General features: G+C 43.1%; 6 protein-coding genes across 7 annotated transcripts; 3 read left to right on the forward strand and 3 right to left on the reverse strand.

The window, feature by feature from the left end:
- Positions 1–223: 223 nt before the first annotated feature.
- On the forward strand, positions 224–1486 carry LOC108143794 (transcription factor Ouib). Its single transcript, XM_017268317.2, has 3 exons — positions 224–374; positions 435–931; positions 996–1486. Exons 1-3 carry the CDS (start codon positions 252–254, stop codon positions 1354–1356), a joined length of 981 nt encoding a protein of 326 aa, XP_017123806.1. The 5' UTR covers positions 224–251; the 3' UTR covers positions 1357–1486.
- A 336-nt stretch (positions 1487–1822) lies between these two features.
- LOC108144076 (transcription factor Ouib) lies at positions 1823–3389 on the forward strand. The gene is made up of 4 exons (XM_017268726.2): positions 1823–2002; positions 2059–2609; positions 2665–2910; positions 2966–3389. Exons 1-4 carry the CDS (start codon positions 1883–1885, stop codon positions 3234–3236), a joined length of 1188 nt encoding a protein of 395 aa, XP_017124215.1. The 5' UTR covers positions 1823–1882; the 3' UTR covers positions 3237–3389.
- On the reverse strand, positions 3274–4675 carry LOC108144077 (transcription factor Ouib). The gene is made up of 4 exons (XM_017268727.2): positions 4491–4675; positions 3885–4435; positions 3543–3788; positions 3274–3487 (listed from the first exon to the last, which is right to left on the reverse strand). The coding sequence occupies exons 1-4, from the start codon at positions 4608–4610 to the stop codon at positions 3355–3357; spliced, it is 1050 nt and encodes a 349-aa protein (XP_017124216.1). The 5' UTR covers positions 4611–4675; the 3' UTR covers positions 3274–3354.
- A 70-nt stretch (positions 4676–4745) lies between these two features.
- On the reverse strand, positions 4746–6424 carry LOC108144086 (transcription factor Ouib). The gene is made up of 4 exons (XM_017268739.2): positions 6193–6424; positions 5419–6125; positions 5114–5359; positions 4746–5046 (listed from the first exon to the last, which is right to left on the reverse strand). The coding sequence occupies exons 1-4, from the start codon at positions 6331–6333 to the stop codon at positions 4881–4883; spliced, it is 1260 nt and encodes a 419-aa protein (XP_017124228.1). The 5' UTR covers positions 6334–6424; the 3' UTR covers positions 4746–4880.
- A 396-nt stretch (positions 6425–6820) lies between these two features.
- On the forward strand, positions 6821–10663 carry LOC108144085 (VPS35 endosomal protein sorting factor-like). 2 transcript variants are annotated; one of them, XM_017268736.2, is made up of 12 exons: positions 6821–6926; positions 6993–7083; positions 7143–7256; positions 7318–7489; positions 7544–8199; positions 8265–8431; positions 8488–8770; positions 8850–9160; positions 9223–9554; positions 9618–9926; positions 9987–10255; positions 10315–10663. In XM_017268736.2, the coding sequence occupies exons 1-12, from the start codon at positions 6910–6912 to the stop codon at positions 10420–10422; spliced, it is 2829 nt and encodes a 942-aa protein (XP_017124225.1). In that variant the 5' UTR covers positions 6821–6909; the 3' UTR covers positions 10423–10663. The 2 variants fall into 2 exon arrangements, with proteins under 2 accessions (XP_017124225.1, XP_017124226.1); XM_017268737.2 differs by having other exon boundaries at positions 7318–7486.
- A 789-nt stretch (positions 10664–11452) lies between these two features.
- On the reverse strand, positions 11453–23774 carry LOC108143980 (PP2C-like domain-containing protein CG9801). Its single transcript, XM_017268591.2, has 3 exons — positions 23396–23774; positions 13652–13958; positions 11453–13587 (listed from the first exon to the last, which is right to left on the reverse strand). Exons 2-3 carry the CDS (start codon positions 13783–13785, stop codon positions 11577–11579), a joined length of 2145 nt encoding a protein of 714 aa, XP_017124080.1. The 5' UTR covers positions 13786–13958; positions 23396–23774; the 3' UTR covers positions 11453–11576.
- Positions 23775–24187: the final 413 nt, after the last annotated feature.

The following is a 24187-nucleotide window of genomic DNA, read 5'->3' on the forward strand; positions in this document are numbered from 1 at the left end:
CATCATATTGTTCATTATATTGTTCTATTTTTAAGCAGCTTCTGATGAATCGGACTGTTCGAATTGTTAAAAGAACGTTACTTTATTCAAATAAAACTTGGATATTTAAAAAAAAATTCCCTGTTTTTGGCGCTCTGCATATATTTAACGCGTTTTCCTCTGACTGACGACGCAGCTGTTTGATTTGGATTAACTGATTAACATGCAATTGCATTTCAATTCTATTCAATCAGTCGAGCTGAGCCAGCAAGATGCTGAACAACAACATCTGCAGAGTGTGCGGAAGGCAGAAGGTCTGCAAAAGAAGCGTGAATCTTTTCGACTTGGTCAATAGAAAATATCTAAGGCACTTGCAGATGATAACCGGACTTAGGGTGAGTAAAAGTGTGTTTAAAATTACGGGCAAATAATAGACTTAAATGTGAATACATCAGTTGGAAGCACAGGAAAATGCTCCAGGCTTAATGTGTCTCTGCTGCCAAATGGATCTCAGATCGGCTCTGGCATTCCGTAAGCTGTGTATCAAGACCCAAAAGCAATGGCTGACCATCGAGGAAGACCCATCGTCCAGTGAGTCGCAAAGCGAAGCGAAACCTGAGCTGAAACCAAATAAATGTGCCGAAGTCAGCACTTTTGAGGAGAGCGACGACGACCGGGTGCTGGAAGAAACGTTTCAAATACTAATTGAAGAGGAGCCCTTGGATAATAGTTTGATAAATGAGAAAGAGGGGCCAGAGGAAGTGGATTGTAGCCAAAAAGGGGGTGAAGATGGCATCTCCGATTCACCCCCAAAGATCCCCAAAGTTACACACAAACCCCAGTCCGTTCAAAAGATAAATGTATGCGATTTGTGTGGAACGCCATTCGTCTCCAGATCCTCTTTTCTGCGGCACATGAGAAAACACGCGGGCGATCGACCGTTCTGCTGCAAGTAAGACAGCCTCTTTGCTTAGAATTGTAGATTTGTATGCTAATTTTGCATTATTTCTTTCTAGGCAGTGTGATGCCAGGTTTCTCTCCGCTGCGGAACTGCGTGGCCATCGTCTGGTCCACACCGGTGGCCAACCATTTGCATGCCGCTACTGCGAGAGGAAGTACGTCAGCTACATGGGTCGCGTGAACCATGAGAGGACTCACACCAACGAGCGACCCTTTGTCTGCGAAGAATGCGGCAAGACCTTCACCTACTCCACCGTCCTCAAAAACCACATGGTCATCCACACGGGCGAGAGGCATTTCCGATGCGACCTTTGCGATCGCTCTTTTCAGAGAAAGGAACACTTAGTAGCGCACTTCCGAACGCTGTTTCACCACCAAAATGTCGAAAAGAAGAAAAGCAATGGCACAAAAACTTAATCCTATTTCAAAAATTAAATCTTAATCAGCGGAGTTGGAGGAGATACTTAAGATGGGCTAACTTTCGTACTAAAAGTTAAGGGATCTTTATACTTTTGCATGTAAGGACAAACAATTGTTTAACATTATAGAAAATCAAACAGATATTTAGCTATTCAGCAATTTTCTTAATTAAATTTCGTTTATATAAAGTGTAGTTTTCTACTTTTCTCACAAAAAAAAATGTTTTTATTTCTACCAAGTTAAAACAGTCATTCTTAGGGTTATTTCGTCTTATATTTGTTTTTCCACTTTTTAACACACTGTTGTTAATAACTTCAAAAGAAGTGTAAAGTTTTCTTTCATTATTTTTAAACGGCTAGCAACCGTTATTAATTCGCGGCCTTACTCGCTACCAGTGTTGTATCACGTCTATAGGAGTTATGTGGATTGGGAGCGTTTTGTGGTGAATGGCAAATTTATTTTGGGTGGCTGTCAATGTTTACAATTGGAAATTTACCAACTTATTTTAGGATAACTTGGTAAAATGCTTCATAATGTGTGCCGCGTGTGCGCCAGTAATTCAGACAACTCGAAATCGCTTAAACTATTCAACAATAGTGCTCGCAAAGTGCTGCAACAAATCAGCTTGCTCACCGGCATTCTGGTAAGCCCACGAAAACTGTTAGTTACTTCCATTTTAGTTGATTATTTTTGTGGCAGCTGCACTGTGAACCCGATTTACCCGACTGGATGTGCGAGATCTGCCAAAGGGATCTGCAGAGCGCCATAGCCTTTCGCGATCGCTGCGTGAGCAGCCAGAAAATCTTTAAGGATTCGGTGGCCAAGAGCGAGGAAGTTAGCTCCCGTTCCTCAGTACGTCGCAGTGCCCGCTCCCAAAGACAACGCCATGAGGAACCCGTCCCAGTCCCGACCCCACCCAGTCCCCTAGAGATGATGATTAAGCTGGAGAACCTGAGCAACGGCGATGAGGAGGACGATGGCATCGATCACCTGGATTCCTGCAATGAGGCCGACATGGAGTTGGCTATTAAAGAGATGGCCTCTTCTTCGGAGAATGATGGGCCCGCCTCACCCGTCAGGGTGAAAAGAATTCGACGTCGTGGAGCCAAAAAGTCCGGGAAAAGTGAAAAGCGACCCAAAGTACCACTCCCTGTCTTCTTTTGCGATCAATGCGGCAACAACATTACCGGCAAATCCTCCTTCGATCGTCACCTGCGGAAGCACAGTGGGATTAGGCCGTTCCAGTGCGAGTAAGCAACGTCTTGGTTGTTATTAGATTGTATTCTGATATTACAACCTTTGCAGATTATGCCCCGCACGTTTCCTTTCCTCCGGTGAGCTGAAAGGCCACCAGGTGATGCACACCGGGGATCGCAATTTCCAATGCCGCTTCTGTGATCGCTCATATGTCAACTACAGCGGACGACTGCGTCATGAGCGGACCCACACAAACGATCGACCATTTGTTTGTGCCCAGTGCGGCAAGGGCTTCACCAACTCGTACATCCTCAAGAACCACATGCTCATCCACACGGGCGAGCGGCTGTTCAGGCTAGTAGCTGCTCTTTTGCCAATGCCATTGATCACTTAATCAAAAGCTTTTCAGATGTGAGTTGTGCCACAGGTCCTTTGCGCGACCTACCCACTTGAAGACTCACTACCGCTCCAATACCCACAAACATAATGTGGAGAAAGCGAAGGTGGAGTCGGGAGAAATTCAGCAGCCAGCGGAGCAGGCTAAACACGTTCCGGGAACCGAGCCAGAGGCTGTTGCCTTTACGATAGAAGTGCCTTTGCCCGCTGAGCAGGAGCAGGATGATGCATCTTTGGACCTGGGAGCCCTGGGAACTTCAAATCTGATGTATAGTACAAATTAGATCATTAACGAACAATCTCAACCTTAACAAAGCCAAATATAGTTTAAACAAGTTTTCTTATTGTCTTCTATAGTTACTAGATCCTTAAGTAAAGTTAGTATTACTAATGAGTTACATTCTAATATATTCCCTCTTCTGAGTCCTGATTGATTACTAAGCCCTCCTTTTGCATGTTGCGCTTGTGAGCATTTGAGCGGTAGTGAGTGTTGAGATGCGTGTCGCGACTGAAGGACTTATTGCACAAGTTGCACCTGCAAAGAAATATAATTGATTGCTAAAATGTGGCGGCTTAATTCCGTTTCTCACCTAAAAGCCCTCTCTCCAGTGTGTACAAGCATATGGTTCTTCAGAATATAGGCGGTGGTAAAAGAACTCTTGCATTCCTTGCAGACAAATGGGCGCTCGTTTGTATGGGTCCGCTCGTGCTTCAACCGCGTGCTGTAGTCTGAGAAACTGCGGGAACAGTACCGACACGCAAATGGCTTCTCTCCAGTGTGCTTCCGCGTGTGACGCTTAAGTTCCGCCTGCGTACAGAAGCGACCCGGACAGAATCTATACGTCAATTTTTATGGTAAGTTTTTAAAGATTAAATACAAGGGTGGTCGGTCAAAAGTATTTAAGCAAATAAAAAGCATTTGAACAACGTACTCGCATTCAAAATCCTTGACGCCGCGATGGCGCTTGCAATGCAGCATAAATGCTATTCGTCCTTTGACATTATTTCCGCACTCCTCGCAAACGTATGTGCCATTGGATTCACCGGGTTTCCTTCGCTTTCTTCTTGTTTTGGGTTGCTGAGGGCTTGGTTTTTGGCCTGGTTGTTCAGGCACATCTTCATCGCTCTCATAGATGAGGTAATCCACTTCATCATAAGTGACATCGTCGTCGTTAGTCCCATCCTCATTTGCTTCTGATTCACTGAGGATGCTTTCCAATTTGATGTACGACGTTCCACTTGGATCTACATCGCCATCGTCTATTCGCTCGATTTCAATACTGATTTGTGTGTGGGCCAAGTGATCCTCCGGCTCAAAGATCCTTCTGTAGTCATGGGGGACTTTCAGAAGCTCCTTTTCATTCATGGATTCGAGGAGCTCCCGTTGAACTTCCAGACATCGATTCCGAAAGGATATGGCTTGTTTTACGCGTGTTTGGCACGACATGCACAATAAAATGGGCAGACTGGTACAGTTCTCCAACTTTAAAAGACAAAGTATGATAAATTTGAATATTTTTGGAGGTGTAGCCACTTACCCAAACCCCAGTTAGTAATTTTATGTGCTCCAATGTGTTTTGATTGTGTTTTTCAAATATATTCATCGACCTCTCCCTATTTGTGGTTTTACCACACGTACGACACACTTTTGGTTGCATTTTATAGCCGATAAAACAATTTAAACAAATTGCCTCCAAAATATTTTGGCAAACGCTACGCTCGATTCAACCAGCTGTTTAGTTTTGCCATTCACAAGGAAACGGCGAAAAGTTAAAAAATAAACACAATTATAATTGGGTTTTTAAGATGGTTTTTATTCATGGTTAAAGTTCTATTACAATTTATGTTATGTTTTTTTTTAGCAGAAATGCTTTTTGGCTGTGCGCCATTGTCGTGCATGCATCGCTTAGTATTGCTACATTCAGAGTTTAGATGTGAAGGCTGTCCTCCTCCTCCTCCTTAAGATCCCGTTTCTGCTCCTGCTCAAGGACCTGCTTCATTTCGGCCTTCTCCAGGTGTCGTTTGTGAACTCCAGACCGGAAATGGGTGCTCAGGTGGGTGGGCAGCATGAATGACTTGTCGCACAGCTCGCACCTGCAATAGAATTCCAATTTACAATATAAGTTTTAGTTGATTTCCCTGCATTGAGGGTTCAACTCACCTATATGCCCGCTCGCCGGAATGTATCAGCATGTGGTTCTTGAGGATGTAGCCGGTGGTGAAGGCCTTGCCGCAGGTTCCGCAGACGTAGGGTCGTTCGTTGGTGTGGGTCCTCTCGTGCTTAACCCGGGTGGTGTAGTCGGTGAAACAGCGACCGCAGTACTGGCACGCAAACGGACGCTCCCCGGTGTGCTTGCGCATGTGGCGCTTCAGTTCGGAAGTGGTGCAGAAGCGAGACTGGCAGAGCCTGACGATAAACACTTTTTAATCAAACTGTTACACAAAGAGGGACAGAGATTCACTTACTCGCAACCGAATTGCTTGTCCCCGCGATGGCGACGGCAGTGGAGTTCAAAGGCCATGCGACCTTTGATGTGGTTTCCGCACTGCTCGCAAATATAGACTCCTCCGGTGCCCCGACGACGTGGATCATCCGAGCGGGTCTTCGGCTTGGGCGGCAGACTACACTTCTTGACCACAATGTTCTCATGCTCGTACTCATCGTCCAGCACATTGTCCAGCACGGCCACCTCATCATCGGAGTCGTAGACATACGCGTCGTTGACATCGCCAACAATCAGCTCGGTATCATCTTCCAGTTCCATATGCTGCTGCTCCTCGTCCTCGGCCATGATGGATTCGTACTCGGCCTCCTCTATCAAGGAACCGCCATCATCTTCGCCAGTATTGCCTTCGGCCACCTCGTAGTAGGTACTTTCGAACTCCTTGCTCTCGTCGATCTCTTCCTTTGGCTCCTCGAGCACTATTTCCTGGTAGGTAGCGAATACCTCTTCATCGTCGGGCGGCAGGTACTTCTTCACCGCCTCCGATATCTCCTCACCCATGACGGCAGCCCGGTAAAAGGCCGAGATGCCCTGGCGCTGCTCCTCGGTCAATCCCATGAGCAACTCCCGCTGGGCGGCAATGCAGCGCTCCCTCAACTTTATGGCGGCGGCCAGTTCAATGCTGCAGCACTCGCAGATCTGATCCGGCAGACAGCCATAGTTCTCCAACTACGGGGGAAATCAAGGTTTGCTTTTATAACTATAGAATTCTATAAATCGAGAGTGGAAAATTTACCCGCAAGCCTGTTAGCGCCTCAATGTTGTCGATCATCTTTGTGTTCGTCCGTTCGAATATTTTCGGCGATCGCTTGTTGCTCGCATACTTTCCACACACGCGGCACGTGCTCTTCAGGTGTTTCAGTGCAGATTTGGACATTTTTTCAGTCGCAATCCGAAATTAAATCGTTTTTTATGATTATTGTGAACACAAAATATAAAACGCGTCGCTTGTCAATTGCATTTGGCATTCACCTGGAGGTTCGCTGTAAAAAATTGCCATTCACCACGAAACAACGCCTGTCACATGGGCGCAGTTTGAGGGATCAAATGTAAACTGATGTGATATTTGGAAATTTAAATAAATTATTTTATTTTTATAATATTTTTTGTAATAATTTATTTCAATTCGTAATATTAATTAATTATAGCTTATAGGCAAATTAAAAAAAACTTGAAGTCATGTTAACTAAAAACCAGCCAATAAAAATCATATAATAAAGTTTTAAGCAAATATAAAAATTAATGGAGCATAACTACATATAATTAATTAAATTTTGTTTTCTATTTAATAATAACTAAATAAATAGTTTCACAACTAGTAACTTGTTTCAAAATGTTGGCCCAATAAGTACAGTTTCTTCCGAGCGTTTCATCCCCCTCACATTTTTCTGCCAACGCCCATACCTGTTAACAAACAGCTGTTTGGAATGCCGACAACAACAACCGCAACGCTATGGCGAACTTGGAATGGTACTTTATTTACTTTTGCACGAAAATAAACAAATACGAATTAATAAATATTGCATCTGACTGCAGGGTGTGCGTGCCGCGATGCTACGAAGTCCGGAAGAACCGCCTGGCTGGCCAGGCCACGCTGGATCATCCGCTGAAGCAACAAACAGTGTCGGTGGGTAAATGATACAACGCCCCTTGGTATTGCTCTATAAAAACATAACTCCTATCCAGTTGGTGGACAGCAATCCCTTGAGCCGGGCTCTGGAGGGCACCGACCCACTCTCGCAGTTTGCCCGCCAAGATGAGGAACTCAACGATCCCCTCAGCCAAATGGTCAGCGAGTTCGTAAGTAAAGTGGCACCACCCGAAAGGAACATGACTAATCATTTCCTATTACGGTCTGCAGGACCTCAAGACGAAGCGTCGCGAGAGGGATCGAACGGAACCGGAGGACAACACGCTGCAGTGGAGCAGCCGTCGCCTGGGCATCCTCAACCGCTTTACCACCAACGAGAAGCTATCGCTCTCCACCAGTTTTCTAGTGGCCTCCGGAAGCTTGGATGGCGGCAGCGAAAGTAGTACGTTTTTTGGTTGATTTGCTTACCATTTTAACCCCCCAATCCCAATCTTAGTCAAAGCCCAAACCGTGGTGGCAGACAAGACCAAGTACCGCCTGGAGCAGTTGGATCACTTTGATGATGGCAGCATGCGCCACATGATGGATCTCACGCAGCAGGAGTACATCCAGCGATTCGAACAACTTAAGCAAGAGCTCATCCAGTCCTGGCACAACGATCAGCGGGTAAAAGCTCTGAAGATAGCCATACAGTGTGCCAAGATGCTGGCGGACACCACTGTGCTGCAGTTTTACCCAAGTCAGTATGTGCTCATCACGGACATTCTTGATGTTTTCGGGAAACTGGTATATGAACGATTGCGGGCCAAGGCCTCTGCAGATCCCGCAGCATCGGCGACCACATTGGAGCGAGAACGGGAGGCTGCCCGGGATACGTGCCAGAATTGGTTTTACAAGATCGCCTCTATTCGAGAGTTGTTGCCGCGTCTATACTTGGAGCTGTCTATATTCAAGTGTTACGAGTTTCTGTCATCCTCTCGCGAGGAGTATGAACGCATATTGCAACGTTTGACCCATCAATTGAGGGGTATAGCCGATCCTTTGGTATCCAGCTATGCCCGCTGCTACTTGGTGCGAATGGGCGTGACCCTTACGCCCAGTAAGACATACATCAGGGAGAACTTTAGCGATCTGTTTGTCATATACCCACAGGTGAGTGTTATTTGCTTTGTGAAAATGTCAAACATATTATCTCTTAACGAAAAATCATTTGATAGATCTTTCGCTTTGTGGCCCGCTTTAATCTTCACCCGGAGATCGTCACTGCTAGCTCCTATCTACAGCTATATGCACCGGCTTTTGACTATATGTTCCTCTGCCTTGTTCACAAATGCGAGCTGCACACGCAGGATATGCTTAATGAGTGCAAGCAGTTAAAGAACAAGTAAGTCATTTGCCTCTACAATCTATCTGTTATACTAATACTATACTTAACCACAGCGGTGCAATACTGATGTCTATTCTAAGTTCCTTTAAGTCCGAGTTTATTGCTACAAATGCATTAGAATTCATAGAGCTTATTAATGCTTCCGAAACGCCTGGAATCTCCAAGTCCCAGTTGCTACGGTCGCTAGGAAGCTGCGTTAGTAGCTGTGCTCCCTTGCAAGAGCAGCGGATTTCCTTTTTGAAAGCTGCTTTAGAGACCATCAACAAGCTGACGGACCCTAACGAGTACATCAACTGTGTGGAGACTTGGGCAGTCTTCGTATCTCAGTATTTTACGGTTAGTTTGCTAGTTCTTCGAGATTCTAGTTTGTTCATTAGATATAAGATATTAATTAATCATTTTTACATTTTTACAGATTCACGAGGTGAACCGATTGTTAGGCGAACTGAATGCGCGGATGTGTCTCGGCAAAGCCTATGAAAAACACTACTCCCAATTGCAAAGCATTCTAACCAGGATTATGCAAAACTATCGCAGCATTGAGTTACTGCTGATTCAGCCGAACTTTTTGCCCTACTTGGACCTCTTTCAAAAGGAATCGGTGCGTGTGGAAGTATGCAAAAACATTCTCAGTTTTTACAAACAAAACAGCGAGGAATATACCTGCGATGCTGTGGTAACAAACGCATTGATGTATCTCGGAAAGATTTTGAATGATTCTGTGAAGTGAGTAGCTCAATAATATGAACAACATATTGTTTGAACAATTTGTAATATTATCTCGACAGTGCCCTCTCTGTGGATGATGAGCGCCGCCAAATTTCTCAGCTCATTAATGTCTTTATCCACAAAGTTCACTTTGGGCGTGACCTGGAGCAGCAACTCAGTTTCTATGTGGAGGCCCGGGGCACTTTCAGCAATTTGGATGCCGTCTATGTGACTCTGGTTCATGCGGCCTGCAAACTAGCCACCCGAAATCGTTCCAAGTCAACGGGATTCGTAAAGGCCTGCATCGCCTACTGCTTCATCACCATTCCCAGCATTGGAGCTGTTCAGCAGCAAATGAATTTGTATTTGCTTTGCGGTCAACTGGCACTGCAGCATCTCTGCCTCGGGCAAGGCAAGTATTAAATCAGATTTATGTGACTTGACCATTTTATATTAATTTTATTTACTACAACAGCCGATGCCTGTTTTGAGGCTGCCTTGCAGTTGGTTAATGAGCTGCCCGCAGCTACCGTGGACTTCGATGGAAAGCCGCGTAGCTTAGAGCGATTTCTGGTGTCTTATATGCGTAATTTGTTGGCCACTTTAATCGTGGTGCCGGATAGTCCAGAGCAGGGCGTCCTTTATTTCCTACGACTGCTGCTGGATGTGGTTGGAAGGCACGAATTCAAGGCGAACAGCACGGCGCCTAGTATCATCTATCTACATTCCCTGGACATGCTTTATGTTCAGAGCTTGGAAAAGTTTCCTTATCATATAAAAGGCGGTAGGTTATAATAATGTACATTATCCTATACAAACTTATACATTTAATCTTATTTTGCAGTGGTTTCCAATGACGATTTGTATGGCCACGATCCCAAGTTTTTGCAAGAGGTAAACAACATGTGTGCTCAGGTTGTCGATGCCATCCTGCTGCAGCTGAAATCATTGGGCGTGGCCCAGCAGCAACGACCACAAGCGGAACTAGCCTTGGAACTTTTCCTACGCATCGTGCGATATGCTGACCTCGAGAAGGAATCACTCGCTCAATTGGCAGTGAATCTATGGCTGCTGGCCAACAAGGCTCAGACACAGCTAGATGTAAAGACACTAGTATGTTGAATTTAATATATTAACTGAGAATTCTTATTATCAGTTTGTTTCCTTTGCAGCCACAAACCCTGCGAAGTGTGGAGATTCTGTACAAACAAGTAAAGGATGCCTCACCCTCTCAGGCTCAGGCCATAGCAAAACTACTGCTGCGCATGCGCAACAGTTGAGAAATGAGCTTGTAGCAACTAATAGTTATCCGCTGAGATTATATTCTCTTATGTGCATGAATCTTTTACGGATTTATTGCCTGGTTCTATCTTGCGTTTTTGCTTTTTCTACCTTCAAAAGGAACTGACACGTTTTGTATTACTTTTCTGTGCAATTACAAGTATATTATAACGTTTGAAGACTTAATTAAATTTTGACCTGTAATTTCGCGATGTTTTTACAGAGATAATAAAAAGCATATTTAGTAAATGGTTTCATTCAAATAAAACAACTTTTTGATGGTGTCTTAAAAGCGCAATTTTGCAATGCGTTTATTATTCAATTATTGATTGCTCGAGCCCGATTGGCACAGTCCATTGGGCAACATAAGCTGTGCGTTACCAAGTTTAAACGCTGTCACCATATATAATTTAAAATTGTGCCAATTCACATAGTTGCAGCTGGTGTAAAAGTGGCATTTACATTGAGTTACGGATGAGAGTGTAAAAATACGATGTACATTCTGTGTATTCTTATTCTTTTTGGTGTTTAAAACATTTGAGGCATTTCTGTCGATTGCAATTTACAAATAAATGGCTAAAAAACTATGGCTGACACGTGAGAGTACCGAATTGAAATCAACAAACTTAAGCGAAAGCTCTATGAATATTAAAGATAAATGTGAGATATATCACTACGTATGTATGTAAGTGTTTATGTAAATATTTATATATATGGGTACTTCATTGTTAAATATATATAAACAATTTTCTTCAGGGTCTTAAAATCACATGTATAAAAATACCCCAATTATACAGTAAATAAAGCCTTTTCTAAAGATTAAATAAAACAATTAGATTCATATTAATGTGTATACATTTTTTTCTTGATTGGCAAACTAAATAATGTATTTGGCGAAAATCTAACAATATATTTCAAGTTTTTCATGGATCTTTTGACTTTGAAGTAACAAATTAACAATTAATCAATAATTGGCAGTTTCTGTATTAGTAACTAAATAAAAAAACCAGCATTAATGAACAAGAAATATACATTTGGAATTATTTATTTATAGACCCCGAAGATAATTGATTTAACATAAGTCAGAACTACCCATTTGCGGGTGAGAAAAATGTATAAAAAGCTTAGTCTGCAGTCTAGCGATTTCTCTGTTTTAGAAATTCGTCTCCTTGAACTCCTTGGATTGCAGTACGGGGGAAATGGCTGCACCATCGCCGTTGACATTGCCATTGTCCTGATCCTCTCCACCGCCCACTGTGTAGGCCATCACAGTGGCGTGATCCAGTTTTCCAGGTAGAGCCACGAAAGCGCTGCTGTCCACCACCCGCTTCCTGGCCGCTCGATGCTGCATGCGATTAAGCTGCACCTCCCGCTTGGCGCCATCTGGTCCCGTTGATAGTTTGTAGAACAGCTCCCGCTGCTCCAGGGTCTTTCTCCTCGCCGAGGTTATCATCCGGACGAAATCGATGAGCAAGTGGCAAAGTCTCCGGGCCGAAACGCAGGGCGAGAAGGTGCCGTTTATGCCGTAGCTGAGCAGATCCTCCAAGCGGTACAGGGTGAGAGCATGCCTCTGCGGACCGGTCACCAGGGGCAAGCCCGAAATGGACTTTGGAATGCGCTGAAGGGCCACAGGTGGTGGCGGCGACGATACCAGTCCCTGTCGTGGTTCGATGAGCGTTTGGGAACGCATGTACTTCGGCCGACTGGGCGCATTGCTGGGCGGACTGCCCGCCTTGGACTGACGAGCGGGTCGCGTGGGTGGCGTCGAGGGATGCAGGCGGGCATAGATCGCAGATGCACTCTTGTTCTGACGTTTGGGAGCCAGAATCGCCGGTTTACCATGCCCCGTCGCCGACTGCATCTTAACATCCGGCGTCCAGGCCTCGGCAAATTTGCCCACCACGGGATCAAAGTTATCGCTAATACCATCCGAGGTAAGGAAAACGATGTCGCCGCGTTCGATGCAACTCATCGAGAAGGTCAGATTGCTTAGCTCCGGCTTGTTACCATCGGCCGGTCCAAGGGCGCCCAGGGCGTCGCGCATGTCCCGCATGGAACTGATGTCGTGGGATGCCTGCGTCAGTTCGCGTACGCCGTGCTTCTTGGAGTACACATATCCCAGGGAATCGCCCACATTGCACGAGCAGACCACATACTTTCCTGGTGCTCCGTCCAGCGGCAGCACCACGGCAATGGTCAGCGTGGACAGGGCTCCTCCGACTTCCAGGATGCAGCCGTGTCCCTCCCAGAGACTGCGCAGCAGGCTGACGAACACCTCCTGGGTGGTAGTAGCCCGGCACTCCAGTGCCTGCCCAAACACAGCCCTATCCAGATAGTCCAGACAGCCGTGTACAGCGGAGCGGGCAGCCAGACGGGCGCCATCGCCCCAATTGACGCCGTCTGCCATGGCCATGGCTGCTGAGTCCCCACGCACCACCATGCCGTAGCAGTCGGCGATGGGATTGCCCATGGGCTCCTTAGTCAGCATGTTGGTCTCGTACAGAGACACTGAGATTCCATACGCGAAATCGCACTCCATGCGCCAGTTCTCCACGCCGGCGATCGCAGCAGTCGGAGCAGACGGAGCAGAGCCACCCTGGTTGCTCACCGCCTCGCGGAGCAGACGCTCCCGCTCCGAGTTGCAATCCCCGTCCGCCGAGGTCTCAGTCTTTGCATTCAACAGGTTTCTGTTGTTCTGATCACCGCTGGCTTTGCCAGCATCGCCGCTGCCACCAGAAGCCGCTGCCAGATTGGCTATACTGCTCTTGGAGTTCTTGCGGGATCGCATTCCCGAGGCAGTCGTCGATCCGGATGGTTGGTCCACACTGCTCTGTCTCCGGGATCCGGTTGGCGGGCGTCCGAATTTGCTGGCCAGTCGGGTGGAGTTCTGTGCGGTAGCCTGAACCGGAGGTGTACTCTTCCTCACACCATAGCAATCATCGTTCTCCTGCTGCGTGTCTATGAAGTCAATGTCGTCCGCAAAACTAGTGCTCAGGTGAAGCTTGGAGCGCTTGATGCCGGTGAGTCCTTCGTCTGGTCCTGTGCAGGCGGCTGTTATGGAGCAGGTGCCAGCCTCGTAGGAGTCCAGCTTGAGGACGGGCATGTCTGTGGGATTCTGGCCATTGTAGATCTCCGGACCATCCACAAACTGTCGCTGCATGCGCCTGAAGGTGGTAACGAAAAACGGGTTAGAAACTACCCTTTAATTTCAGGTTTCTATTTACTCACCCCTCCAGATACTTGGTTATGAAGCTGCCATCGTCAACCTCGTGCTCACTGGCCCGCCGGCGACCCTCGCGAGGCTCTGCGATGAAGCTCAACTGGCGGAAGTAAGTGGTGACCTTCTGGCGCAGCGATGGCATCTTTACTGAAGACACTCTCTCCTCCTACTCGCCCCCCAATTAGGGATTCTGTTAATTGCCCGAGATGGAGGGGCAGTAATTGGATGCTGTGGAGAGCTGTCCAGTTCGTTCACCTCATCAGTGGCAATTGTTGTGGGAGTTGCGTCACTCCAACCGACTCCAGCCTCCGAACCCTGGAAAGAGAGTTTAATTTAGAGCTTCATTTAATTATCAATAAATTATGCAATTAAACGGGGCAGGGCAAACACGAAAAGAATTAAGAGCAAATTGCAGTGGCAGCCGCATAACTGACATTGCTCCTAATGACGGGATGTGCTTTTTAGTTGCCGCAGGCTATGCATCCTTCCCCTGGCCACACAAAACCCTTCATGCTCATCAGGATCAACAGCTGTAGCTGGAGAAGGAAGCCCACCCTGAATGGGCTTTCAGTCAACTCATTGCGAATGCAGGAGACACTGAAGCGGACACAGAAATCCCATCCTTCCTTCGGGCTTCGGATGACATAGCTTTTAGCAGGGCACTCCGCATGTGTGCTGAGCCAGTGATGCCAATTTTTTAGTCGTTTTGGAATGATTTAAAATTACCCAAATATTCCTAGCTTCGTGTTTAATTCGTTCAAAAGTTCTATTTTATTTTTATGTTATGACTAGACATCGGACTATATGGGAAAACTGTTTTTAAATCCATAAATCTTTGTGATAGAAGCAAATTACAGTTTGAAGTTAAATTGGTCTTATTATAATTTAATGTTTATAGAGCTTTGATTTAATGTCAAAGATTTTTGCATATTAATTAATGACTAGTCATAACACAAAATTAAAGTTAAGTCACAAAAATAAAATATAAAAACATGTACCATAAGAAACACCATAAAGTGGAAATAGGAAAACCTATTAGAAAATGTATATACAGATTCTAACTAAAAACTACTTGAAATATTAATATTTTTATGATTTGAAAATCTTGGTTTTGAAAATAATGTCATTACATTGTTTGATTTAAGAAAGAGTTTAATAATTTGTAAAATATTTTTTAGACTTTCTAGAGGTTAACTTGTATTAGTCCTGAGTTTTTAATAAATGATTGTCATCACTGATGATGTGATGATTAATGAATGGACAATCCAACTGCCTGGGGTGACCTGAAACTCCAGCAGATGTTGGGTTTTCAAATTCTGACAGCTTCAAGTTCTGTTTCATCGGAAAGATGATATCATATGGGGGAGAAGAAAAGGGATGAAAAGTATGCTGGCGTTAGGTAGGGTATAAAATTATTTAAGTCTCCGCAATCGCAGACGACTTTTAATTGCCATATTAGAACATTTAACTACCTCAAACAACCTCATAGACAATGCACTACCACAACAGTTTTGTCACGGCGAGATTACAATGGATTGCAAAAACAATTAATGCTAATCTTCAACAGCAATTTCTGTGGAGATGCTTTTCTCTAGACGCTGTACACAAAACGATTTATATAAATGATAAACAACAACAAAAGTCGGCTCTTGAAGTAGTTTCGTTGGCGGGGGCAATTATTTAAGAAGACTTGTTTGTTGTTGCTAAAAACAAATACTCAAAACATATAAATATAAATAAAACAGACAATCAACCACTTTAATTTATGGCATGAGCACTTCAACTGACAAATGAGTGGTCCATTGAAAACAATGTCGATTAACGGTAAATAGTGTGGGAGGGAGCGCCTTTCTATGCGATTCTCATATAGGGCACTTAATGGCACGCAAAAATCACTTAAACCTTGAACCAATTGGTCTTTTGATCGAGTTTCACTGAACTTGGACTTTACTCACGAATCAATCAGCGGGTAATGTAATTCAATTGAAATCTGATGGCCACAAGATGCGCGATTTCTTGGCAATTGCTGGGCACTGATCTGATTGCCACCACACCCGCATTCCTTGTGGCAAAGCATTAAAATCAAATTAACCCAAATAGCCATTAAGGGCGGGAGGGGAGCAGACTTCCCATTACCATATCCACTTTTCCAAGATACAAATCAAATGAATTGAAAAGTCAGAAACGAGACAAAGTCTTTCGGTGGGCAAAAGGGGTGCACAGAGTGCGGGCCATGTATAGAGTGCAGATGTGGTCATATATCTCTCTGTGGGTTGTGGTTTGTGCATTGAGGCTCAGCCGGCTGTGTGCACTCGATGCCGGTCCATGCCAATCAATCCGGATGATTGAAAAGCCCACCTCCACACCGCCGCAAAACAATTCAATTTGGCCGCAACAATGTGCAATTTGCGATTAAATGTGCAGCCAAAGAGATTACGACTGCACCACAAGAGCCAACATTCAAGCTCGGCCGCAAGCGTTTTGTAGTTCTCATCTGCCACTGCTCCAATTTCTTAATGCCATCTCTTTGCGCATCCACGTCAATCAGAGTCATCATCAAGATCATCATCACTTGACACACAAAGGGCATCTCAATTCGCTGAGCTCGTTCCGCTGATGAGAATTCATTGTGGGTGCTGCTCACATAATATTTAAGATCTGGCTATTGTCCACCTGACAGCACGTGCCGGTAAAATGTATGGATTATAATGAAAGCTAAATAATCAGAAACAAGAAATCAACACATTCAAGAATTTCTTAAAATCCCGATCTACTGAATTTTAAAACGGGGAATCATGCCAATTTTAGCATTTTTTGTATTAAGATAAGTACAGGCAAATTAATAAGCTTTGATAGTTACTCTCTAAGAAATATATTGCTTAGTTATGCAGTTATGCCCCAACATTCCAATATTTTGATTGCGGATAGCGTATGTCCAATTAAAAATGTGTCTCACGTATACTGTTATTAGCCATTAATATAATTCTAGAAGCCATAATACTTATCAAATGATTTGTGACATTAAAAACACACCCCCAAACTGAACAAAACATTTCCTAAGGCGTGTGCCGCAATCTATCGACAATTTTTGATGGGATTTCGGGACCATCGAAATTTTCAACACTCGAAACTAATCAAGCGTGGAAATGTGGAAATCGTAACGAGGCAGTGTGAGATCATTGTGCAAGATCTGGACTAAACGGTGTTTGGTGTAGTAGTGTATAAAAAGCAACTGTGTAAATATTATCGAATGTGGCACACAGAGATCTACCTCGTGAGTCGTTCCAAATTTGTTTATGCTCGAAAACCAAAATAAACCATTCGGGCTTCCTCCAAATATAAATAGTTGCGCTGGCCTGTACTATTGGCTGCCACCCATCAAATGTCTGAAAGCATTCTGCGGTTTTGGCTTGAAAGATTTATTTGGCGTGGCATCAAAACGCATTTCCTGCCGACTCTCAAAACATTCATCTTTTCCGAGTTAATCAGATGTGCGGAATTTCTGTTTACCCACTGGGTTAATTAGATGTGGAGGTTTCTCTGCTCCCCAGAAAGAGATTCTTTTGAGTTCGTCTGGCTTTGTGCATATTAAAATGTGTGTGGATTTGAGAGGGAGACAGGCCAAAGCCCAAAGTAAACAAGTCTTCTGCAAACACACCCATGACTGGCTGACTTTGGATGCACTTAAAACATTTTGAAAGCCACGACGAAGTGACAAGTTGTCTGCAGATTATGTGCTACATAGTATAGTATACTCTGGAATCTCAAGGTGCAGTTGGTGGGCCAAAGCCAAAGTCAAAGCGAAAGACTTAGACCAAGTCAAGTGCAGCTGCTCAAAGCAGTTTTTGTGTGTTTCTGTTTGGGCCAGACAACAGACAACAAGAAGCTATAAAAGCAGCGACACGAAAGTGAAAATTTGTAGCATTCATTGCGTGTTTTCTTCGAAAGAAAGTTGAAGGCCGTTTAGCTGAAGATGAAATAGAGCTGTTTGCTTGTTTTAAAGCTGCCAAATATTTCGAACATTTCAAGCAACCCATTAATCTTTTTTTTGCCGAGAAATATCTCTAGTTTACGGGGTAATTTATGGCGTCAGTAGTAAAGTCATAAAACGCTGCTCTCTATTGACATTGTTTCCTATATGTATCGATATTTAAAACTTTGCTGTCTTACTTTTATATTGATAGACTTAAACTTAATATTCCCTGAAAAAGCATGCTAAAATAACGCTAATTAATATATAGTTCTATTTATAAGTTTGAATTTTTTGTAATCTCCGTTATATTATGTATTGGTATAAAACAGGTTTTATAAACCTCAGACCCGGAGTCAAGTGCCGATCCAACCGCAGTCAAGGCAATCTTGGAAAAATAAACACAAGCTTCATTTTCATTTCCTCATTAGCTGTCTTTTTCCATTCCATTCCAGGCTTATCAAGCTTTATGAAAATAAAATATTAAGTGGCAAATGCATTAAGCACAATGACTGCAATTTACATGCATATATAATAGGATGGTAGGGTTGATTCCCCAAAACCCCAAATACCTGCATTCTATGCAATAAACTGAAAAGCTTTTGGCTTAAAACCTTCCCGCAGTATTTAAACAGGTGTTGACTCATTGGACAAGCTGTCAGCTGCATAAATAATGCATTAGACCCGCCCCCAGGGGCGGAAAATACCCCAATGAGCCAAGTTGGGCCAACTGGGCCTGGGGCTTCATTAAAATCTGGCAATTAAAATTTTTACATAATGTAAACCGCACGAAAACAATCACAAAGGAGTTCCTTCACCTCTCGACACGGCATACATGGCATACATGGCATACATGGTGTGATATATGGAAAACAAAGGAGAAGTAAAGGGGGTCTCTTCCCGGTTCCCGAAACATTTCTTATAAATTGCGACCTAATTGGCGTGTATTTCGCTGTGCGTGGTACGCCTCATTTCCTGTTGCAACAATTTGCATTACTGGTGCTGGTGCTGGTGCCTGTCCTCAGTTTCAGTACCAAATCTCCCCATCTGGAAACGAATCTATTACTGCAACTGCAACTGCAACTGCATCTGAGTGCCATTCAATTGACAGCGCGATGAAACGGAAAGTTAAGCTTCCTTTGGGGGTTGTAATGTATGTCAAAAGTTGAGAAACATCCTTTGTTTTATGTGCCCTCCATGTGCGTTCACACTTTCCAGCAATGCCAGGATCCAAATGGGGATTCACTTAAGACCCCTCACCCCCCAAATCGCACACAGTTTTCCCCACTGCATTTCCGCTTGCATGTTTTCCCTTGTCTTTCCACTTTTGGGGTCGCGCTACTTGGCCCGGTTTTTGGCAACGAACAAAAACTTTATTTGAAGCAGTTGCCACAAACCGAATGCAATAAACCAAATGTGGGACAAGGCGAAAATTCAGGCTTAGAAAAGCGATATCAAAGGAGTGCCCATCAGGTCTTCGGCTTTGGCTTGAGTTTAGAAACGAGGGTAAATTACTTTTTGGGTTTGCTTTTCTTCCAGTAAGCAATCAGTAAATTGTCTTTATACTTCAAATACCAAAAGCCTTTTCTATGATTGTTTTTTAAATCCATATAATTACGGAAAAGCTCTTCCTGATTGGTGGTTTTTTTCGACTTTGCAAACATCTGGCGGAAAATGTAATAGCATCTGGTTCCACCAACTATCCCCATCACACATTTGGCAAGCCCACAAAATAATTTGCATAAATTGAATAGAAGTCTTCACATGCCAGCCAGGTAGCGACAGCTGTCGTCGATTTATGTAGGACTTATATACGACTAATCCTGCATGAATAAATTAAATGGGAAGCCTCAACTAAGACTGTCTGGCTGGGGATTGGTCTTGGGTTTGGCCTTTGGTTAAGTCTTGTTGTCAGGCATACAAATAAGCTGGATCAAAATCCTGGGGGCTGGCACTCTATGCAAATCTAGAAAACCAGTAACCTGTTGGTGTAGGACGAAGAGGGGCCAGCGGGTTTTTTTGAGCAGGAACCGGGCACTCAACTCACATATTAAATTAAATGTTGATGGCAACAAAAAAGACAATTCAAACGAAGTCAAGGCCCGGGCCAAAGAACTGTGGCAAACAAAGAAACGCCAACTTCTCGACTGCCCGCAGCAATTGAGCAACCAACGAGCCACTTTGTCTGCCCCTGATACCCGGCCCACTTCTCACTTCCCAGCCCCTGTCCACCCATGACATCTCTACCCCACCTTGTGCTACCACCAGGTAATGTTGCAGTCTTCGGTGTCAAATGGCTGTCCACCGACGGACTTCTCAATGCTCCGTTTGCTACGTTTTTTTAGGTGTCTTGTCACAGTACAGTAGACAATCAGGGGAGTGAATACTGTCAGTGTATTTATTTTTTACTATTTTCAGTTTAATCTAGTAAGATAAGAAAATACCAAAAGAAATTAATAAGCGAATTTTGGCGATAGCATTTATTGTTCTAAACATTTTTACGAATTTATCTATTTCTGTTCTTTACTAAACTATTTGATAAGATACATATCTATAAGTTATTTTAAGCTTTTAAGCCGAGACAGACATGATCGATTTTTGTTAAATAATTCACAATGAAACTGCATAGTTATGTTCTAATGAACATTTCCCCAACTCTAGAAATTACATAAATTAGTTGGAACCCTTCTGAAATGTTTCCCAAAGTTTTCTTTACATCCTATAAACAATTTAAAAATTGCTACTATAAACAATTACTTTAAAGTCGTTTTCTTCAATTTCCCTTAAGAAACAATTCCGTCCAAAAGAGTTACTACTATGGGAGACCTTGCAGCGGGTTAAGTGACCGATTGGCTGTCAGACCCCCTCAACACCCACTTTCCCCTCTACCAATTCTAGTTTTAATTTGAATTTTATTCCGTTTCGTGTGGTGGCCAAACGATTTGGTGGTTCGCTTAGTCATATCACTCGGCTGACTAATCATTGGAGACGGCGTTCGCTTGGGGAGAAACCTTAAACCCCAGATATACCCCCTTCTAATCCGAATTCTCTCAGCGTAACCCCCAAACCTCGAACAACTGCAAATTCAATGAACTTTTGCTGCTGTTGACTTTGCTGATTAATTGGAAATTGGCAAAATGTTATTTATTTTTATGTGGCTGGTCTATCGCCAACGGATGCCTTTCATCAAAGGCAAAGAGTTCTATAAATGTTCCTAGCAAAATTGGTTTTAATGAGGCGGAAACTTTATCAGCTGAGCTTGGATTTTTATAGAGAAGGGAAGGAGAAGCCACTTATTGGCCACCGAGGCTGGTTTAAACAAACATGGAAATCCTATACTAGGACAACTTCTTCAGTCGCTGGCTAATGCATTATAGAAGAATGAACTCTTTCAGGCACGGCCGAGCAAACAAACTTCAACTCGCCCGGACCAACTGCGTCATAAAAGAGCCATCGGCAGCGCCGTTCGCTTCCACCGACCGAGACAACAAAGGATGTTGGACGAAGGAAAAAAGGAGACGGAGGCGCTGGCGCTGGGAAACCCACCAGTTGTGGATGGAGTCCAGACAGAACAACTTCATGCGACCCCCATCCCCTGGGAAAAAGCCAGACGGCAACAAGGAGTCTGTGTGCCTGCTCGAAATAAAAGAAGCCGGCAAAAAATATAAAATGGAGAAACAAAATATTTGCCCAATGTGCATGCATAGTTCAAAGTTAGTTGCCAGGAGGAGAACTATACCACCAACATCACCAACTACACCGCATTCCCCACTACTTACAAGAAGAGTTGTGAAAATTCTCTGGTTGCCAAGGGAAAGTGATTGAATTCTTGGGGATTTTGTCGGGCGCCAGTTGAAAAAGAATTTTTGATATAAATAAAGGCAGAACCAGAGGGCTGAGCTTGGAATGGAAAGATTTTTGGGTGCATTAAATAAAAGGGATATGTTAAAAGTTTTTTAAATAAAAGATGAAAGTTTGATAATGATTTATTTGGCAAATAATGCTTTACGCACATTAAGCTGGAATTGTACTTTAATATTGGATTAGAAAATTAAAAGGCCTTTGCATTAGGCATAAAGTCACCCTTAAAATGAGTCATGCTTATTTAAGCTGTTTATTGCGGATGGTTTTACCACTGATCCTGACAACTTAAATATAATTCTCCGATTTCCTGAAAATTAAGTTCTCATTTCCGGCACTTTTTATCCAATTTTCCCATTTTAAAGATTACATATCTTAATGGCTTTAGAGCTTTGTCAGTTTCAAATCGCAAAAAGAAACGTAGATAAGTTATCTTAAAAACCAATTTTTTACTATAGGCTGGTATACTGAAATTGTTAACCATTCTGATGCAAACTCTTTGAAAGTGTGGTAGATAATCCCCGTCTTCAGTTGAAGTTCACCCCAAATAGATAATTCTAGATACGTTATCTGCATCTAGACTAGTCCCTGGATTCTAAATTCAGTTCCCCCAAAATATCTGACCGAGTTGTCCCCTTTAATTTACAGCTTATATCCGGCATGTTTTTCCCCCGTTTTATTTTTGCCGCAGTTTGCGCAAGAAGTTGTGAAAAGGGCAGAACGAGTTGAAAGTTCCCATTGGCATGCCCAATCCCAATCCCACCCATCCCATTCCCAGCACGCCTCCCATTTTCCCCTTTTCTCCAATTCCCTGCCAGGCGCCATCACGTGTCGGCTTTTCTCCAAGGTATTGGGCTTCGTGGAGAATCGATTTTGTGGCCTGACGAGCCTGTTATCCTTGGAGTGAGTGCTTTTGGCTTGTTTCAGGACATCAGTTTGGCCCATAGCAATTGCCTGCTGCATGACCGAAATGCTCAAAATAAAAATATGCTAGGTAAACTGAGAGAAAAATTAATTCCATAATTTGCATTGAATAAGTTTTTTAAGGTCCTTTCAATTACTTAAATAAATTTGCTCTAAAAATATAGGTTGGACTTAAAAGTTGGTTTCACTAGATCCTTTTCATTCCTTAAGCAACAACATAAAATACTTAACAAAAATATAGAGTTCATCACTACAAAAAAAAAATTGTTCTAGTGATTTGTTGTCAAATTAATACTAAAATCTTTTTTCTCAGTGTTCGAGTAGGAGTGAGTGGAAAAGAGAAAAAGGAAGCTACCATCATATGCAACTGAAGTTGGCAGGCGAAAAGGTAAAAAAAATAAGTGACTGACATTATAAGTGGAAAAGTTTTTGCATACTTTTCTTACTGCATCACAATCAACTTCCTGGCAAAAACATCAAAATACAATAAATTAGCAAATGCTCCCCATTTATAAATTATCGCTATTTTTCACAGTCGTTCATATTACTTAGTTTATAATTATATGGGTAACGAAGCGATAAAATACGCCAAACGAAAAACAACACCAGTTATTAGCACAGTTTCGAAATACGATAAAGCTCGAAAACCGGTTATTGCATTAACGAAAGCTGACGTTTTTCTGTTGTTTTTGTTTTTGTTGTTGTTGGAGCAGCTGAGATTTCGCAGCTGCCCGTGAAGTTGAAAATGAAAATAAAACAAACGACAGGTGAATCAACAGAGAGGTACAACCACCCACCCCACCCACATTTTCATGGGACAAAAAAAGGAAAATAAAGACGCAAACCCAGTTGAATGGAAAAATCAAGGAAACACACACGAAAACAAAAGCACAAAACAAAAGGGAACAAAAACAAGGCGAAGGCGGCAAAAATGTTTTGGGGGTCACAAAAAACCCAAAAATCAATAGAACTTTGAAAATGATATGCATTAACTTACAATAATTGTGTCTGTGTATCGGCTCCCCTGTTTTTCCTGCTTTCCTTTTCTATTCTGGGTTGTTTTCTTATCGCTGCTTTACATATGTTGGCGCCACTCACAATGTAAAATATGTAAGTGCGTGCGTTCCGTTGGTGGTGTGTATAAATATTTAACAATTCCGGGGTAGTTGGGTCCAGAACTTTGCCTTACTGAATGGAATTTGGGCTAAATATTAGGTTTACTCGAGTTGCACAGGCCAGTTTCCGTATTGCACTTTGAGTTTGATTGGTTGCCAATTGGATTCACTACGAAATCGAATAGTATAACTAACGTTTATTTCACTCCCTTACGCGCAGACCGAACGTTTTTGCTCCGATTTCAAATTCGAAGTGAGAATAGTCCAAAGCAAAAGAGAGACGATGGCAACAAGACCAATGAAAATAAACTAACGCTTAAAAAAAATACCGCACTTTATTCAATTTTAAACGGATCACACTTCATTGCAACAGCGTCATTTATTTTAAAGACACTACATGCAGAATTTTCGACAATCGTATGTAACGCAGATAAAGTTAACTTTTCTGATCAGATCTCCAGGAGAGTAAAAATCTGTCTGTCTTTCTATTGGTTTCAGTATTCTTAAAAATTGATTAGTCAAACCTCATTCTTCTTTTGAAATTGCAGCACATTGAACGTTAAAAAATATTTACGTAAACCAAATTTTAAATTTGTTGTTTTAAAGCATGTAAGGCATTAATTTTATTAAAGTGGAACGACTATGTCATAGGTGTTCTTAAAAATTTCATCAAA

Source organism: Drosophila elegans, unplaced genomic scaffold (genome assembly GCF_018152505.1).
Source record: "Drosophila elegans isolate 14027-0461.03 unplaced genomic scaffold, ASM1815250v1 contig_468, whole genome shotgun sequence".
Classification (NCBI taxonomy): domain Eukaryota; kingdom Metazoa; phylum Arthropoda; class Insecta; order Diptera; family Drosophilidae; genus Drosophila; species Drosophila elegans.

What these genes read in the sequence shown, in the direction of transcription:
- LOC108143794 (XM_017268317.2), top strand. Translation starts at nt 252, where the DNA reads ATGCTGAACAACAACATCTGCAGAGTGTGCGGAAGGCAGAAGGTCTGC. An exon ending in AGATGATAACCGGACTTAGG is followed by an intron (nt 375 to 434) that starts GTGAGTAAAAGT and finishes TGAATACATCAG; the next exon opens with TTGGAAGCACAGGAAAATGC. An exon ending in GATCGACCGTTCTGCTGCAA is followed by an intron (nt 932 to 995) that starts GTAAGACAGCCT and finishes ATTTCTTTCTAG; the next exon opens with GCAGTGTGATGCCAGGTTTC.
- LOC108144076 (XM_017268726.2), top strand. Translation starts at nt 1,883, where the DNA reads ATGCTTCATAATGTGTGCCGCGTGTGCGCCAGTAATTCAGACAACTCG. An exon ending in ATTAGGCCGTTCCAGTGCGA is followed by an intron (nt 2,610 to 2,664) that starts GTAAGCAACGTC and finishes CAACCTTTGCAG; the next exon opens with ATTATGCCCCGCACGTTTCC. An exon ending in ACGGGCGAGCGGCTGTTCAG is followed by an intron (nt 2,911 to 2,965) that starts GCTAGTAGCTGC and finishes AAAGCTTTTCAG; the next exon opens with ATGTGAGTTGTGCCACAGGT.
- LOC108144077 (XM_017268727.2), bottom strand. Translation starts at nt 4,610, where the DNA reads ATGCAACCAAAAGTGTGTCGTACGTGTGGTAAAACCACAAATAGGGAG. An exon ending in AATTACTAACTGGGGTTTGG is followed by an intron (nt 4,436 to 4,490) that starts GTAAGTGGCTAC and finishes TGTCTTTTAAAG; the next exon opens with TTGGAGAACTGTACCAGTCT. An exon ending in GTCAAGGATTTTGAATGCGA is followed by an intron (nt 3,789 to 3,884) that starts GTACGTTGTTCA and finishes ATTGACGTATAG; the next exon opens with ATTCTGTCCGGGTCGCTTCT.
- LOC108144086 (XM_017268739.2), bottom strand. Translation starts at nt 6,333, where the DNA reads ATGTCCAAATCTGCACTGAAACACCTGAAGAGCACGTGCCGCGTGTGT. An exon ending in AGGCGCTAACAGGCTTGCGG is followed by an intron (nt 6,126 to 6,192) that starts GTAAATTTTCCA and finishes TTTCCCCCGTAG; the next exon opens with TTGGAGAACTATGGCTGTCT. An exon ending in GACAAGCAATTCGGTTGCGA is followed by an intron (nt 5,360 to 5,418) that starts GTAAGTGAATCT and finishes GTTTATCGTCAG; the next exon opens with GCTCTGCCAGTCTCGCTTCT.
- LOC108144085 (XM_017268736.2), top strand. An exon ending in GCATCTCTGCCTCGGGCAAG is followed by an intron (nt 9,555 to 9,617) that starts GCAAGTATTAAA and finishes TTACTACAACAG; the next exon opens with CCGATGCCTGTTTTGAGGCT. An exon ending in AGCTAGATGTAAAGACACTA is followed by an intron (nt 10,256 to 10,314) that starts GTATGTTGAATT and finishes TTTCCTTTGCAG; the next exon opens with CCACAAACCCTGCGAAGTGT.
- LOC108143980 (XM_017268591.2), bottom strand. Translation starts at nt 13,785, where the DNA reads ATGCCATCGCTGCGCCAGAAGGTCACCACTTACTTCCGCCAGTTGAGC. An exon ending in ATAACCAAGTATCTGGAGGG is followed by an intron (nt 13,588 to 13,651) that starts GTGAGTAAATAG and finishes TACCACCTTCAG; the next exon opens with GCGCATGCAGCGACAGTTTG.